This window comes from Varanus komodoensis, unplaced genomic scaffold (genome assembly GCF_004798865.1).
Source record: "Varanus komodoensis strain SLA01 unplaced genomic scaffold, ASM479886v1 scaffold14_1, whole genome shotgun sequence".
Classification (NCBI taxonomy): domain Eukaryota; kingdom Metazoa; phylum Chordata; class Lepidosauria; order Squamata; family Varanidae; genus Varanus; species Varanus komodoensis.
Genome location: NW_025335438.1, coordinates 10,465,047 through 10,483,399, shown reverse-complemented (window position 1 = coordinate 10,483,399; position 18,353 = coordinate 10,465,047). Strand labels below are relative to the sequence as shown.

At 40.1% G+C, this 18,353-nt stretch overlaps 1 protein-coding gene across 1 annotated transcript in view; it reads left to right on the top strand.

The window, feature by feature from the left end:
• Nucleotides 1–269: 269 nt before the first annotated feature.
• Nucleotides 270–18,353, top strand: part of KCNB2 (potassium voltage-gated channel subfamily B member 2) — a 157,532-nt gene continuing 139,448 nt past the window's right edge. Inside the window, exon 1 of the mRNA XM_044424196.1 lies at nucleotides 270–848. Within this exon, the coding sequence (XP_044280131.1) occupies nucleotides 270–848 (579 nt within the window). The remainder of the gene's footprint in view (nucleotides 849–18,353) is intronic.

The window sequence follows — 18,353 nt, the reverse complement described above, 5'->3', positions numbered from 1 at the left end:
CTATGCATGTCTTCTCAGCCTACTTAGGTCAATGGGATTTATACTCAGGTGAATGCATACAGGATTGTTGTAGTAAATTACTATTTACTTGTTATAGTAAATTACTATCCTTGTTGTAGTAGATTACTATCCTCTCTTATAAAATTTTGTTTGTTCATTTTCTTTCAGCTTCAGAAATGGAGGAACTTATCTAAAGAGGATCCAACCTGACATCCTACTGAAATTCATTCTCCTAAAGACTCTGGCTTTGCTGTTACAGCCTTGCTAGGATGGCCGAAAAGGCTCCTCCAGGGATAAACAAAAAATCCTCAAGATCTACCCAATCCCTTCCACCAGAACCTGTGGAGATAATAAGAAGCAAAGCATGTTCAAGGAGAGTCAAAATCAATGTAGGTGGACTCAACCATGAAGTTCTATGGAGGACTTTAGATAGACTTCCCCGGACACGATTAGGGAAGCTCAGAGACTGCAACACTAATGAATCCTTACTAGAAGTATGTGATGACTATAATCTCAGTGAGAATGAATATTTTTTTGATAGACATCCAGGTGCTTTCACCTCCATTTTGAATTTCTACAGGACTGGGAAGCTACACATGATGGAGGAAATGTGTGCACTCTCTTTTGGCCAGGAACTAGATTACTGGGGGATTGATGAAATATATTTAGAATCTTGTTGCCAGGCAAGATACCATCAGAAAAAAGAGCAAATGAATGAAGAACTAAGGAGAGAGGCCGAGACAATGAGAGAGAGAGAAGGGGAAGAATTCGATAATGCTTGCTGTCCAGAGAAAAGGAAAAAACTCTGGGACTTGCTGGAGAAACCCAACTCATCTGTAGCTGCAAAGGTAGGATCAATAATGATTGATCAAATAATCAATAATTTTTAAGGTTATAGATACATCAACATGTCTTGATGAGCTTCACCGAAAATTTATAATAGGGATTCTAAGCATTATCTGTGTAAATGTGAGTTTTCTTTCTCTTTTTTAAACGAGTGTGGGAAAAGAGAGGTTAATCCTAAAGACTCTGGAAAATGTTGCCCCATGGGTTCTGTGAGTTTTCTGTAAGTCCCTTCTCATTTTCTTCTCTATGCCATTTGTCAAACTAGCCCCTAGATTTTGAGATTCCTCAGGGAAACTTTGGTGTAGTGTGGTCAACTGTGAATGAATAATAGAATGGTCAAGTCCTGGCTTGCATGGGCCTAATGAACAGGGATTCTGTTACTATAATTAGTTAGATAGTTGGTTATTTAGTTAGACTAATGCTCAATACAATGAGGTGCAATCCTACAGCTGCAAGGTTTGTCAGATGTCCTTCCTCTGTCTTTGCAGCTGGCACAGTTCTTTCTATACCGACTGCCTCTCCAAAGTCAGAATGCTGGCTCCAGAGCCAGTACTGGGAGGACATTCCACCAAGCACACTAGAGGAGTGAGACACTGCCATCCTAGGAGAAATCCTGGCAGCATTTCTGTCTCCTCTCCTCACGAGCCAGTAAAAGCACACAGACAGCTAAAATTGCTCATAATCCTCTTGTGTTTTGAGGGTTGCAGGAAGCCCATTAGATCACACTGGAAGAATGTTGTTTTGCTTTGCTTACAACTACCATCTTATGAATGCTTACCTGAAAGTAAATCCCAGTAAATTTAATGAAAATTACTGCAGAATTGATCTGCAAATGATTTGGATGATTTTGCTGTGTTCTTTGCCATTTATCTCCTTGTTTGGGGGGAAGTAATGTGTGATATATCAGCTCTAACTTCAGTTCAGTTTCACAGTGGTCGGTGGCTAAATTTCCACAGGTAAGATGAAGCATAGTACTAGGCCAATCTTGGGTTTCTTTGTAAATCTTATATAAATCTGTATTTTGTTAGCTGACCAGCCTTTAAAAATAACTTGGCAGTGTGTAATTAAAATAACAAGCATCACTGATGAACCGTCCAGTCAAGATGATGTTTGAAAATGAAGGCTAATCTTTTAATGCCACATTTGGACATAACAATAAACCAGAACTGGTGGATGACAGCTCCATGCCTCTGACTCCTAGTTTATTATCTGGAAGTAACAGGTGCCAGGGTTTATCCTTCTAGAACATGAGTCTGCCTGTGTTTATGCTGTCTGTTGAAAGTGCTGCCTATGCTGACCCAGAATCTCTGCACCAACTAGCTGTGCAGTCAAGATCCCAGAAAGCAGTCTGAAGGAGATGGGGCATATCATTGAGCTGACACTCCAGATTCCCTACAGAACAAGGGCTAGATCAAAAGCTCCCCACAATCTGGGCAACTCACTTATCCAGAAGCTACTGGTGTCAAGTACAGCTGGCCTGCCTTCTGTCTCTCTAGGAAAGCAATGACTTTGAATGAAGTCATCAAGGAATAGAAAATGAAATGTTGTTATTTTACATAATCCAGTGCTATTGTTCTTAGTTTACCCTGGGGAAATGCAGGAGTTGAAGACAGTCCACACAACTGAGGACAAGCTAGTTTTGATATTCAGAGTACACCTGCACCACGAGCATATGTTCAGTTTCATAAATCAGATGTGGCTTTCTGAAAAGAATCCTCTGGGTTGCAGTGGTGATAAGAAAGGGTGATTGGAGAATATGTAGGCATGTGTTAAACATAGGAACTGCTCAACTGGCAAGTGCCTCACAATGGTTTAAAAGCATATTTTTTAAAAATACCATCCAAAAATTAATAAAATAAGAACCAAACCAATAATACAACAATGCAAGTATCTCCCTGTCATACCTATTAAAGATGCAGCAGGCATGTTCTTAATCAGAGAACCAAATTAAAGATGAAAAGCCTGCTGGGACACAAATGTTTTGACCTGGCTTCTAAATGTACACAATTATGATACCAGACAGATTTTTACAGGAAGGGCACTCAACATATTCTTCATTCTCACAGTTTCTGGGGTTCCCAGAGAAGAAGAAATGACTGTTAAATCAGTTTAGATCTATAATGTAGGCAAACCTTCATTTGTTTTAATGCTGGCAAGCACAGCATAACAAAAGGAGACATTGAAATCAGTACCGTCCAGCCAGTCTTAGTCAGGGTGAAGGAACACTGCACTCATTGCAGGCAGGCATGGATGATGGACATGCATAGATGTTATTTAGCATACCCAAGAAAAGTTTATCAGTCTTGATAGCTCTGAAATTTCATATCAGGTTGATTTGTCCCTAGAGATCATCAAGGAAAAAGGGCAGAGGAGTAGTGTGTGTCTAAAATAAACTTGAGCTAGGGCCACTGAGGATGATGGTATTTATCCTCACAATCTAACACATTAGGTTAGAGAGGCTTGCACTAGTGGCACTGCACAGGATAATATGAAACATCTTGAAAATCACCAGTGAGTGTTGCTCTTCAGAAGGGCTGACAGTGCCTACGTGCAAGAGCAGAGCTCTTCCTGATCCGATGGATGGGCTTCAGCTATGCTGGTGCAACTAGGCACTTGTGCTACATCTACTGAAGCATGAGTATATACCTGGCTGGTGAGCCTTGCCAATGAACCTTTGCCTCTATGCTAATACTGGAGAAAGCAGGCATATATTTCTTCAAATTCCAAGGTGCTGAGCCTGAGGCCCAAGTTACACCTTGGAGAAACTCTTGGGAGCCAGCCTCCAGTGATGGATGGGACTGAAGATGAAAGGTGTGGAACCAGAAAATACCACCTGGCAGTTCCTAATGCTCCTAACTAACCCTTTTGGCATCAGTGGGGGTGGGGACTATGAAGATCTGCAGAAAAGCAAGCAAACTAACAAATGATCAATAGTTAGGTGAAAGGGTGGTGGTGGTGAAGGGGTGCAGTTTTCTTGGGATCTCAGGAAGACCAGATTTACCCCATAAGCTTAAGGTTCTCACGTCTGGACTAGCTTGTTTGCTAGTCTTTGGGCAGTTGACAACAAATACAGATAATAATTGACCACATATATTTTCAGTGTCCTAAATTTAAAACAATGTATAGCTCAGTCCTACAGTGCACTCTTCAACAGCTAAAAACAATTTCCATATAAATACTAGGCATGTTAAAAAGTTAGCTGATATAAAGCCCCCATCAATTATTCTATAGCTCAGCCTCCCCCAACCATGTTCCTTCCAGATGTTTCGGACTACAGCTGCCAGCATTCCTCACTTTTGACTTCAGTGGCCAGGGGTCATGGGATTTGTAGTCCAAAATATCTGGAGAATTCTAGGTTGGTAAAGTCTCCTATAGCTTATATGAACCAAAATGACACAGATGGAGACAGGGGTATCCTAGGAATCTACTGTATTTGTAACTGAAGTGTTAGGATTTGTTTTTCACTTCATCATATAGGAAGAACATGATGGCCCTTGGTGTTGTGGCATTAAGATCCTGTGAACTATACAGCAGCCTTCCCCAAGCTAGTAACACCCCCCGCCCCAAGGTGTTGGTTATGCTGTCTGGGAATGCAAGAGGTTCTGGTTCACATCTGGAGCGCTCCAGGTTAGAAAAGGCTGCAGTAATGGATGGGTCAGAGTTTCTCCAAATTACATAATACTGACATGAAAACTATGCAATTGGGCACTGCACCTATGAAGCATTTTGTACAGAACAAATACCTCTAGTACAGATATTTGTCCTTTGTCCTTTGTCACAGTGATAAGTGCACATTCTGCTTAATCTGAGTTAAAGTTTATTTTAAAATTATGGCTAAGATTAATACCCTAAATTTGTGTACATACTGCAAAAAGTATTAACTGTTCACGGGACACAGACTATATATTGCTTTTGAAAGTGCCTTTAAAACGTGTTTCAAAGAATTATCTCTATGATTCCTTCTCCTTTTTATTTGGAATGTTTCATAAATCTCCACTTACTGGCTACAAATTCAAGATTCACATCATCAGTTAAGAAAAATGTAACTCTCTATCATTCTTACCAAGAAGCAAAGAGACTTCGTGGATCTGATCATTCGCATAGCCTAGTATTCACTGTTGTTGTGGGGGGTTTTTCATAGAAATGCATGGGAGATTATAAAAATGTGTGGAAGGATTAAGACCTCAGTTCAAGTCAACATTCATGATAGTATAAATAACTCAGCTTACCTATCCCTAATGGATAACTTCCTGTAAGCAGAGAGCTTTTCTGCTCTATATTGAAAGATTAAAGTTTATTATGCAGGGTAGGTACACACAACGCATTACCTTATCTGCATGTTTTGTTCAAACTATGTCATTGAAACCACAAGACATTACTTTCATAGTCCATGCATATGTGGCTGCAAAAGTACCTGCAGTTCAAGTAAATTCAGCTAATTCAGTCTAGCACCTCTAAAACTTACATGGTGTTAACGGTGGTGCAATAGCTAGCAGGGGCATACTGAGAGCTGCAGATCTTTTTTTTCCGTCTGTGAATGCATAGAATAGCTTCTTAAATAGATCAAAGTGCTTCTGAAATAATAACTGCTTTGTCCCTATGTTGTCAGGCCAGTATGTTTTCAGGAACTAGCAGAAAAAGATAGAGAACTAGATACCATTTGCAAATATAATGTAGATAGAGCCAATCAGGTTACAAAATAGCTGGAGAACTCCTGTCCTCCTATAAATTATTTTATAATAAAGGTATTATTTTTAAAAATCATGTCTATTGGCATTCTATGTAGGTTTGGTGGCTAATCTCTAAAAAGAGAATCATCAGGTCCTAGCCCTGCCCATCTCAGAGAGAGGCCTTCTCCTCTGCCCCTTGTGTTTGCAGGTAGGATTGTACGCATGATGTCATTCAGCAGAAGAGTATGGGGAGGAAAATTCTGCATGTTCTCATAGACACTCCTTTATCATTCTTTCTATAGAAATATTCTAGCATGGAGAAAAGCCTCTAGAGTCTACCTTTTAAGAAGCAAAATCAAGAACCATGCCAAGAGAGCTGCCAGGTATCTTACGTGCCAGACCGTAAGATTCGGGTATCAGCAGAGCCCTGGTGGTATCTGTGAAATTGGCCAGTGGACCCTGCTAGGTATTGCCCAGAGGCTAAGAGAACTCAAGCCCCCTTTTCTACATTTCTGGTACTAGCTTCTTGCCTTTCTTCCCACAAGTTTCAATATGTATTCTTTCTATGTGTTTTCTAGCACCTACCTCTTTCTTCGGGAGAAAAATGTTCAGAAATTGGAAGAATCTAACAATATGTGTGTTTTGGAGGTTTGGGGACAGAGTGGTTAAAATTTAGAATGAGGAAAAGGTTTAAGATCCCCCCACAGCTCACCACCTTGGAGAAATCCCTGCTGTTAACTTTGATCCCTGAGGGGGCATAATAGTAGGGGTGCAGCAGCAGGGGACCGCTCTGACTGAGCCTTCCTTTGCACTTCCCATGCTGCCCCAACCAGAAATGGCAAGAACCATGTTGAGCCACCCAGTACTCAACCAGCACTGGGTGGTGTCTCCCTCTGCACTGAAAGCGGCTGAGGGACGTGGTTGTGATGTTGGCAGGCACGGTCAGCTGGCCCACAGAAGGCCCTGGTGGTGGGGCAGCTTGGCCCACTATGAAAGGTTAGTTCTGCACCCTGATATCAGCCATGTGGAAAATCTCATTTTCCCTGGCTTCTGGCTCCTTACCCTAACCCTAACCCTGGTCACCTTCCCCTGGAGATCTGTAAGGAGGGGCATGCTCACAAACATCTGGTCAAATCTGGAAAACTAGTAATTCTGCCTATGAAACTCCCCCTGCAAATCAGAACTGTATCCAATTTTTCTACATTGTATCATGCAAGCCACCCTTTAAAAGCAATCATTATATTTATCCTTAAATGTTAAAATGCAATAACAAATGTATTCTTTAATCTTAGAAAATGCACATAAGCTTAGTACTTTGCCCAGAGACAGTATATTAAGAAGTGCAACAGAATGTCAGCTGATAATTGATTTTGTTTTAAAAGCTTGAGTATGTGGATGAGTGAGTCAATTATTAAAATATTATTTACCTTCAGTTCTTTCTGAGTGAGGTATCATTTAACTAATGATTCAGCATCATTTTTAGCTGGCACAATTGTTAAAAAAAATAGACCCATATTTGAACCATCCCACTTCAATGGCATTTTAATGCCTTGGTGAATTACATATAAGGCTTCTTTCCGAGCCATTTCTGGAACTATTGGCTTCTACTCTGTTGCAACAGTATTGCTGAATATCTTGATGTTTGAATCAAATGAACCAAATACTCATGGAAAGTAACCTGATAGTTGCTTACAGTTCTTCATATCTTAAGTACTTAGTGAAGGTAACACCAGGGACAGCAAGCCAAACTCAGACCATCTATCAGTGGCTTCCAACAGCTGCAGCAGTGAATATCTCCATTCATCAAATACATTTGAGGAAGCTATGGTTCCTGTCATGAGCTTTGAAAAGAGGACTCTCTTGGTTTGGCAGAATTTTATGAATTAAAGCAACACAGGAGCCATTGTTCCACACTACACAGGAAAACATTAATGGGCACAATTGTGTATAATCCTAGGACTGGTCAGCATACAACTTGCTAAGCACAGCTGGCCAGCCATGTATGGTGATCTGCCAAGTGCTTGTCAACCCATCCTCTTTAGCTGTCCAGAAGAGCAGCAAAAATAACAAGGTTTAGTAAGCTCCCAAAGAGACAGTATGCTTATCTGGTGAGCAGCACTTTCATCTAGGTGGGTCTCAAGGGGTCATGAAACACTGCCACAAGCAGGGGTGATAGTGCTAGCTTAAGAAAACACACATCAGGTACATGGAGGATAAGTCTGTCAGTATCTACTGATCATAATGGCAATCTGGGACCATTGTGTCAAGAAGAGAACATTGAGGGTCAAGCTACGCATTATGTTAACTGTGCAGTTGAGGCTTCTTTCTTTCTACTCTAGTGTTAGTATGTGCAATCCCTATTAAGTTTGGGACTACTGTTTACCAGGAAGAGGAGATTAAATTTTCCTTTTCTTTGTTTCCCAAAAGTCTCTTCCCTCCCATGCATGCAGTGGTGAAAAACTAAAAATGTTTCCACTGGAATGAAAGCTTCTATTAATCCCCATATGAAGTGGTGGGAAAGGTGTAATCCTTCCCTTCTGAGCACAGTAGTTCTCAGCTGAATGAGGGCTGTACTCACTTTCTCCACAGCAAAAAAGAAAAAGAATGCAAAAAGATAACATTCAGCTTTGCACCGAGCAATTAAATAATATGCAGTTTGACCCTGAGTATTCCCTGCAAGGAGCAACAAGAGGAGAGGGCTCATATGCCCTGCGTGAGGACCTTCTAGAGGCATCTGTGGGGAAAGAGGATGCAGGTTTAGATGGACCATTGGTCTGAGCCAAATGAGCTCCAAGTCATTATCTCTCTTTTCTTGGGTTGCATGGGTCTTCCGTCCCCCAAAGCTGTAAGTTATTTTAATCATTAAATAGTATTGGAGCAAAGTGTGCCCTTAGCAGAATTTCCTTAACTGTGATCTTTACTTTTGCCTCAAGAAAATGCTTGAACTGCAGTTGCATTTTCAATGCAGCTAGCTAAACTACTATGAGGCTACAATTTGGCAGGCGGCTGGATACATCACGAGTGCGCCTTCTGACCATTGCTTAAGCAAACAGACCTCAGTTCTGCATTTCACAGAGTATGTCTTAGAAAAATGCTGCAAGGCTCTTGTATGTTATTCTGTGACCTTCTTTCATACATGATTGTTCTGAAGCATTTCAGAGATGAAATATATCATGTGCAGAATCAACTTAATTTAAAAATTAGTCATACCATGCTGTATTTGTTGCAGAGAAGGATCTATACCTTGCCTGTATTATTGCAATCAGCTTCCAAGGAACATAGCAAATCCATATGATGTCCCCTGTGTGCTGGGTATGGCATGCTGATCTTAGGCTTATCTGCATGATGATGTAATAGCACACTCAGGCAGACAAATCCCTAAAGCATAAGGCTATATGGCTAGAGAGGGTGAGTGTGTGTTGTTCGCACGAGAAAGTGCATGGCATTTGTGAAATGTAGTCCCCAATTCCACAGGACTATTTCCAGGTTGAATGCAAACCTTACTTTTCCACATACCGCTTCGCTGTGGTATATTAAAAGATCAGACATGTGAGACTGGCACAGCTGTGGGAGAAAACAGCATCTTATCGGAAAGATCTCTTTGATTGGATAATGCCGTCTGTTCCTTAGCCAGAGAGCTGCTCTCACGCAAACCCCCAACTGAAGTGACTGGAGGTTGTGTAGGGGCAGCACTTTAGCAAACTGCATACAGAAAGTAGATAATTATGCTAGAATGGACCAATCTACATTGATACTTAAGGACCAGATCATGACTTCATGGAAGCTTTGATTTGGTTTTACCTTAACTGGAAATCTGACAATCCATTTATAAATGAGTCCCCGCACTGAAAGTGCTTAATTAGATGAAATAATCTGTATCTTCTGTTGGAGTGAATGTACATATCAGGTTTGCCTGATGGAGTCCTTCAACCAAGGTAACTGAGTAAACATCAAGGGAGAAAAGTAACAGTTTGTTTTGATCACAGTGCAATTAGACCAGTGATGGCCAACTTCTTCATTCTGGGGACCAAACCCTCCCAGGCCAAGATAGTCAAGGAACTAAGTCCTCCTCTTCCCAAATGTGTATCCACTTACACGCACACACTGATGATATTGCCACCTTTTCCACCACCTCTAGTATTTTGAACCTTAAAATGGGCCTGTATATATAAGATGAAGTTAGGTGGCAACCTTCTCAGTACATCAAAATGTTTTGAATATTCGAGGTACTTACTGGGCCAGGAGCTGTATGTATCATATGCTGTTTTTGGTCTGGTCAGTGCAACTCTATGAATAAGTAGGAAACCAGTGCTGAAAAATATGGAATCCCCTTTTTGCTCCAATTGAGTAGTTATCCTGTTGGCTGTTGGAATCCAAAAGCAGCTGGCGAGATATTGGCACCATAATAGCTCTTTGTCTAGGGTGGGATGTCTTCCTCTGACATATACAAATGCCCTCATTTAAGTTCATGTAACCTAAACAACCAGTAAGACATGGAAAACTGAGTCCTAATGAAGATGATTTAAGTTCCATTACTTAAAAACTCCTCAAAAGTAAGGTTGCCCGCCCCTCATCCAAGTTCTAGTTGGCTTACTGAAAGCTGGTCAGCGTTTTTCTAGAGGACAGCTTTTCCTAGCCTGGTGCTCTCCAGATGTCTTGGACTATCAAGTGACTGTGGGGGGGCGGGGGTGGAAAAGGTAAAGTGGCATAGTGACCGTGCAGCAGAGTTCTAGGGCAACCAGTCAGGAGGGTGTCAAGTCTGGGAAAGTGCTGCAAGGATTTTAGCATAATGTCTATGGCTTTATTATCCTCAATTATTGAGAAAGTTTGCTACATATGAGTTCAAATACAACTTGCTGATTGTATTTGCTGATTTCAGTGAAGTTAATATGGAATTTAACCGCTGACCCAATTCAAGCAGGGAATTTTATGCAGAGCATGTTTACTCAATAGAATGTGTCAAAAATGGCATTGCACTTCAGCAGACTTATACCTAAACCTTTGGCTCCATTTGCCTAAAACCTGTGTGGATTATCCAAGCTTTTCTGTTCTTTTCTATTTGATGTGATGAAAACTAAATAGCAATACAACTTCAGGAAAGTTCCCCACCATATCTTTCTTAGATGTAACTTCTCCCCACTCCCAGGAGGACTCTTGAGGTCACTGCCATCCAGAATGCAATTTTTTTTTCATTGAATCCCAATTAATGCAACCACAAAGGTCTGATAGTGCTTAAAATAGCGGAGGCATAGGACATACCAGACCTATCCCAAGGGCAGCCAAGTAATGGTAATACAGTTCCGGATGTCAACAGTCAAATCCAGGATGCTCCTCTGGAAGGAAGCTGACATTCCTTGCATTACTATGCTCATGTTAACTTTTCTTTGGCTAGTATAATATATCTTACACGAGTTAGAATGTTCAATGAACCAGTGAAAAATATGAAACTCCAGATCTGTAAGACAATCATAACAATTCATTATCAACAGAAAAAGATGGTTTTAAAATTTAATTTGGACTTAATTGGCATTCCAAAAGCTTCCAACTTGAACCTGTTTTCTCCAGGTTCCTTTTGCACTGGAAATGGTGAAAGGCAGTCATTTCTGCCCCCTTCCTGAGAATGTCTTTCGACATCAGGGCAAGCAGATATGTCAGAGTTTGTGCCATTAGGAACACCTGATCCATAGGAATAGCATCTTTGACTTTTTTCCAGATAGATCTGTCCCTGTTGCCTTATAATCTCATCATGGTTTTCTTGATTTAAATGTATTAGGGTGATCTGTCATACCTGCTTCAGTAACATGCCTGTTTCTTTGAAGAAAGAGATTCTAATTCACATCATATGGTGGCTCAGTGTTAAAATGAAAAAAGTCAATAAAGTGCAAGTGACAAATGGATGCAGAAGGCATCTGAATTAGATTAGCATCTTGCCCAGGGGTTTCCAAACCCTTTGGATCTGCAGACACATTTGGAAATTTGAGAAACTGTTATGGTCACCACTGCAAAATGCCTCCCATCGAGGATGTAGCTAGTTCTACACTGCCTTCCATGGGGGTTGGCGGAAGAGGTGTAGAGAGGTGGGAAGAGAGAAATGTCAAGGCTAGAGACAGGAAAGAGGGAGAATGAAGACAGCTGTGGAGAGGGAAGGGAGAGAAATAACAAGTAATGCTGTTTGGCAGAAATCGTGAGCCTAGAAACTAGGAGTGGAGAGACAGAAAAAGAGCAAAGGGGAACGTCTTTGTGGGTAAAGGGGATGGAGTAAGACCAAGAAGTGACTATTGCTTCTCTTTCTGCCTGCAGAACATATAATGAGTGGCAGAATCAGGATCATGAACAGGATGGAAAACCTGGTGCCCTAACCTTTTCCCATTTTTAATTAAAACACATTTGTAAGGGAGGCAAGGAACAGAGTTTTATGAGCATTGTTGGAGGTCACTGCAGATGTCTACTGAGGAACTCTGATTCAGTCTTTCTCTTTATATTTGGGTTGGCTTGCTCATTTCTCTTTCCAATCCAGAAAACTGAATGATGAATCCTTTGAGTCTTTAGACTTGTTTTTCTCAACACACACATACACACACACACACGTTGCACAGCACATGATAAAGCAATTCATGATTTGGAATACAAATTTACAGTACTGCAGTGGGAAATCTAAAGCTCCATTGGGCATGTGCTATTATTTCTAAAGTGATTCTCAAAGGGCATTATCCTAGAGAGAAAGAAGTCCTGCGATTCTGAGCATTCACCAGTCACCATGGGGGCAGGAAGGTCTAGGCCTTTTTCTGTCTAGGCATGCATATAATTGCATCCTAAGTTTTTGGTCTAGGATAGCTGAGTTTGGATAGTCTATGGCACATACCAAATTTAACATTCTAGTAGTTTGCCATTGATAATATCTTTGATAAATTAGTTCTATCTAATTATTTGTTCATTAGGACCCAAGGCACTTTCTGGTTGGTTAGTCATGACATCTTAAAAAGTCATGTAGGGTTCCCCCTGGGGTAGAAGAGCTTTTATCATGAAAGTAGTTGATATGACCCAGTGGTACTGCCGCATTTTATTTAATTCATTCTGACATTAGTGGATGCAGGTGGGAAATATTGAGAAAAGGGCATGGGAAAAAGTCAGAAACAAAACAGAACTTTTGAATTTGCTTTGGAAGAGGTTTCACATTTTAGATCTAGGAACTGATCTATGTTATTTATTTATAGCATTTCTTTTCAAAGTACTTTGGAATAACCAGTTATATGTCATATAGCACATTTTTCCAATTATGAACATGAATGAAATGAATGATCTTTGTCCAGACATTTCTGCATTCAGAAAATAGATGCACTGGCCATGTGAAGAAACTACTATTACTGTTGTCACTATGCAGTAATAGTAGCCTGCTTACATATGTGTGTGCTCTTGTGTATTCAATGCATGGATTCAAGGAATAGATGAGGTAAAGTCTTAGCATCATGTCTTATTTGAGCAGGGCTCTGCTTATACTGTGCCTTGCAAACAACAAGGATCTATGTATTGATACTCTGCCTGTTGGGGGGATTGATTTATGTATTGTTCAACTGTATGGGTGAAATGAATTGCAGAAACGAAAGGAATCTTTTAAAATACAAACCCAGTTCAGCTTTTGTAGTAGTCCTTTTTATAAGCCCTCTTCCACACCATTCCCCTGTACTATTAAAAGCTGAGCAGTATTAAAATAGCACAGTAAATAATTAAAAGTTAACTGGAATATTATTTTCTAATTTTCCTTATGTTTGTCATATTTTTGGCTTTTCACCGTTACAGCTGGGCATATATCCAAGGCAGCTGCTGCAAACAAGAAAGCCATCAATTGTGGCCCATGGAATGCAGGGGGATATCACCTGTTGGACAAACTGATAAACATTATCTGTGCATCTTCTCAAAAGTGGTTCTCTGGTAAAGATATGCTTGTTGCCAAATTAGACATCTCTGGAATTTTGACAGCTCCCAGTGTCTCCCTGTTTTTTCCCTGTGGGTTGATCCAGCCATGTTTTATAGATAGGTTGCTACTTCTCCTTTGCTTGCTACTCAGAGCAACCTAGCCAAATCAGACTAGTGTTCTATTTTGAAAAGTGCCCAGTCAGATGCTTCTTGTAAACCAACTAAGCAAGTCCAGAAGGCAACCATTCTCCTGTGGTTTATGTTTCCAGCATCTACATATCCTGGCATAGAGATTCTATTGAACTGTTCTTGCTAATAGCCACTGATATTGCTGAGTCATCATGAAACTATCTAGCCCAGCTTAAAGCCACCTGAACTAGAGACCATCACAAGATGGTCCCTTGACAGAAGGAGTGTTCCATTCCTAGGTCTTCCATTCATGAAGTGAAAACTTTGCTCTGAGCCTGTAATGTAACCATGGTGTATAAAATAGTGCTTCCACTGGTCTCTTCTACAGTGTATCAGTTTGACCTGATTACCCCTTAGATCTGATATTATGAATAGCAAAGAAAAGTTTCTCTCCATAAGCTCTTTCTGATGTTGACTCCAGGGTTGTTGCTTTTTTGGAGGGCAAGGAGAGTCAGACTGCCTACTCATTCAGTCTGCCTACTCTCTCACTGCCAGTGTTGTCATTGTCTCCTCTCCCTTGACAGTTCTGTTTGCTTGTCAAGCAGGAAGCCAGTGAGACTGCAGGAAGTGTATACCATCCTGATTTCTGCTTACCACTGTTGCTTGCTTGCTTGTTTACTCAGTCCCTCTGGGCCAGAGAAAGATGGGAGAGCAAGCAGGTTACAATGCTGATGAGAAGCAATAGTTCAAGGGAACTGTCATTAGTGGGCTTCCTGATGAGGTGTGGGACCATACCAACCCTTGATGTGAGGCCTGAGTCTTTCCCTGCCATTCATTATTTTCTAAACCAGCTTCATTTGCCATCTTTCTGTTTGTTCTACTTCAATCCTTCTTCATAAAGCTACTCTTTCATAATTTTAATTCCTCTTTCCTAATGTTCTACTGTGCTTTTCCTTACTAGGGAATCATAACTGAAAATGTTTTTCCCCCCAAATACAACCATGATATATGTTTGCATGAAGTCTTTATGATATCAGCAGTTTTATTTTTAATCCATTTTTTATGATTGTTGTAATGGAATTTGCTTGCTTGCTTGCTGTTGCTGCTGCTTTGGCTTTTTTGGTGGTGGTGGCAGCAGCCTCCTCCTCCTCCTCCAATTGCCAGTTAGCTGTGCATGGTCACAGCTGACTTGATCCTTCTGCTACTATATGATTTTCCCCTTCCAAATGTGTCCCACTTCACATTTTCATCTTGGCATTTTGTTGTCCATTCAACCACTTTCAAGCATCTCTCAATCACATGGTATTCCTCATCATATAGATTGCCCATATCACATATGCATTTTCCATGCTTTCCTGTTCCACCAGGCCCAATAATGCTGGCAGGTGGCAACTTTATCTAGGTACAGGCCTTATGATTATGACATGTGGTGCAAACCTTGAGCTGTTGATACTCCTCTTCAAACACACAGTAAAGTCATAACAGTTAGAGATCCCAGATTCCAATCTAACTGATGAATAAAGTTATGAGTAGTGATAAGAATCAGTTTCCCTGAATTGTTTAGGCTTATTTATGAATATACATCTACAGGATTGCACATGGCAATTGCCTAGTTGGAAGCACATAATATTATAGGATTTTGTAAATGGGTATGATGCATGGGGAATTGGCCCTATTTTAGGGTTAGGCTGGAAATCCAGAGTAGGGTTAGGGTTCAGAAAACTAAGGTGCTCCTGATGTTTCTGAGGGCTGGAACGTGATTGGAATGGCAAGATACAATGGGGAGGACATAAAAAACTCCAGAAAGAGAGGATTTTAGAAATGGGTATGATGCATGGGGAATTGACCCTATTTTAGGATTAGGCTGGAAATTCCCATTTATATATGATATGTTTCATAAATTACAGTTTCAATAACTTTATAAATTTATGAACAATGGTTATTTTAACAGTGAATCTCCTCTCTTCTGCCTTAATTGGTATGTAGATATGCCAATACAATAAGCATATTACTCGATTAAGTTCATTCACATAAGTCACACAATGATAGCATTTTGCTGTATCAAAAGAACAAATACCAGCTATAGCTTTAAATGTAGTGATGAGGCCATAATGCACAAACTCCTATTATGACATTTCATGCTGGTATTAATTACAAATGTAGGGAGGATGAGCTGACTTAAATATTCTTCCTCCCTCTCTTATGCCATACAAATTCAACTCCTGAAGAGATGATGTGGGCAGAAAATGATGTTTGGATATATCAACATTTTCCTTTAGTTCTCAGCATTTTTGCCTGTAGTTCAGTATCAGTGTTTTTGTTTGATGAGGTATGAAATTGGAAACAGAAAATTGCTCATGAAGCCATTCATAGAATATACTCCTGATCATATATCTAAGAGTTTTCTTCTAGCAATATTAGGTTACATATAGTGTGATCCTAAGCATTTTCAAATAAACTAACTATACCCTAAGTACTGTGAAGATGTTAATTCTATACACCTGCTCTGTGAAGCCCCAGGAAAGGTTAATAGTAAAATTGTGCTGAACATTCATTCCCAGAAGAATTGTCTAGGCACAAAGGAAGATGAAATGAAAACGGGGAAAAAGGGGTGCTGAGTTTACATTTTTCTTTTTTAACAGTCAGAGACAGTAGCACAGTCAAAGGAGTCAACTTTTAAAGTTTAATGGTAGGCAGTCCTGTTGGCCCTGGGCACATTTGGCAGTTTGGGGAACTGTCCTGCTCAGCACCACATAATGGTTGCCATGAGAAGTATGGCAAACAAGAAGTAATATGTGGCAGCACAGGGCAGAGTTGGGCTCTGAGCTGAAACCCACTAAATGTCTCTTTGAGTCCAGAGTTCTTAGCACCAACAGAAAACCTTTTCACAACAATCTTGGCTGCTGGTAAGTAAATGTCTTTTTTTTAAGTGTGAGGGGTAGGTAACCATTGCAAGCCACAAGAAAGATGTCTGGAGGTCACTGGAGCCTATGAGCACCACATTGCCTGCCACTTCAACAGGTTTTTTCGTTGCTTTCCCAGAATGAAAATGAGTCTCTTCCATCATAGGCCAACTTTCTTTGAAGTGTGTCTGAAAAAGAACTTGTTTAGCCTTCACCCTAACTTTCATTACGGTCCCTGATGAAGGGCAGTCACTGCTGCTGCAGGAAAACAACAGAAATTATTTTAAAGAAAGAGGGGGAACCTTTTCAAACAAGAAAGCTCTGACTGTACTATGGTTTCTGACAGCTAAAAATATATGTGCCCGCCCCCCAATCCCATTAGAAAATTATCTCTCTCCGAGCCAGCTTTGTAGAATGGACCTAAGAAGATGTGGAGTTGCTTACTAACCAGGCTTAGTTAATAGTAAACAAACCCTGATGCAAGCCTTTTTGGAGAGATATCTTTCCTCCAGATTTATTTAGGAAAGAAGATGCAAATTGGAAATGTTCTTTTTATAACTACATTCCATTCATGCACATCCTTTTCTTGCTGGAAAAGAAAGGAATTACAAGAAAATCCCCAAGACAACCAAGGTGACACAACATACCAATTATGTAAAACTGATGATATCTGTGAGATGCGGGCAGAATGATTTTGTGATATAAAATAGGACTCTGTATACCTATATAAATCTCCCCAGGAATCCCTTTGTGCCAATCAATCTGCATGCAGCAATTTACATATTAATACAATCTTTTTCAAAGGTACTTACTGATTACAGGAGAAAAAGAAAGAGCATGGAAGGGGAAGAAATCCTTCATACTGAAATGCAAGTAGCATGCACAAACACATTACATGGAGCTTGATGGAGTGACTAGTCTGGGAAATATGGGTTCCTTTTCTTACACAACCTCAGTTTCAGCTATGTAGATACCATGTCTTTCTCTGTTTTCTATATTGCCTCCTCTATCAGAACATATCAGATTGGAAGAAATAGTTCTATACTTTTGTGCTTTCTAGTAATGTGTATTGATGAAGATGGTAAAGGAGAAGAAGATGATTTATAAATCATTTTCAAGACCAAGGAGAAATTTTAAGAAGCAGCCTTGCAGTGGTTTTGCAAGACTCCTAACTACATGATCCAATTTTTCACTCAATATAAATGCATGATATCAAATATTTGGGCTTTCATTGTTTGGTAAGTTGTCACTGATAAGGTAGATTTCATGGACTTAAGAGTGCTATTTCAGAACACAGTTGCTGTGACGATTTACTGTATTCATAAAAGTGAAACAGGGTGAATAGATTTAAAACAGATAGAGAGAGACAGCGAGCGAGTAAGCAAGCAAGGAAGCAGATCAGAATATGGAAACTTCTCTGTCTCTGTTCACCCACATGTCTTCATTTGGGCACTGTGCCCCTTAGGAAAATGTAGTCACTATTATGATTCCAGAGCTGACTCTCTTTGTGCTATCAATCCCTCTAAAACAAGAAATAAGTCACTAAAGGATCACTTCCTTTATGTTTATTGATTTATTGCTTTCCCAAGAAGGAAACTAATCTATGATATGCTTTCCCTGGTGCCCACATACTTTTGCATCCCACACATGTTGCTTTTTTAATAGTTCAAAAGAAAACAATTTGAATGAACACACACATATTTATACCTTCTTCTCATTTGAGCATGCATATGTATGCCAGTTTGAAACTATTATTTGACTTGATTTTATTCCCAAAGAATTTTCATTCTTCTGAGTACTCCCACCCCCTACCATCCCTGCCCTCTTTCTAACCCTTTGGGAATTAACTGTGAAGGTTAATTCCTTCTTTTTAAATAGGAAAGAAATGCTC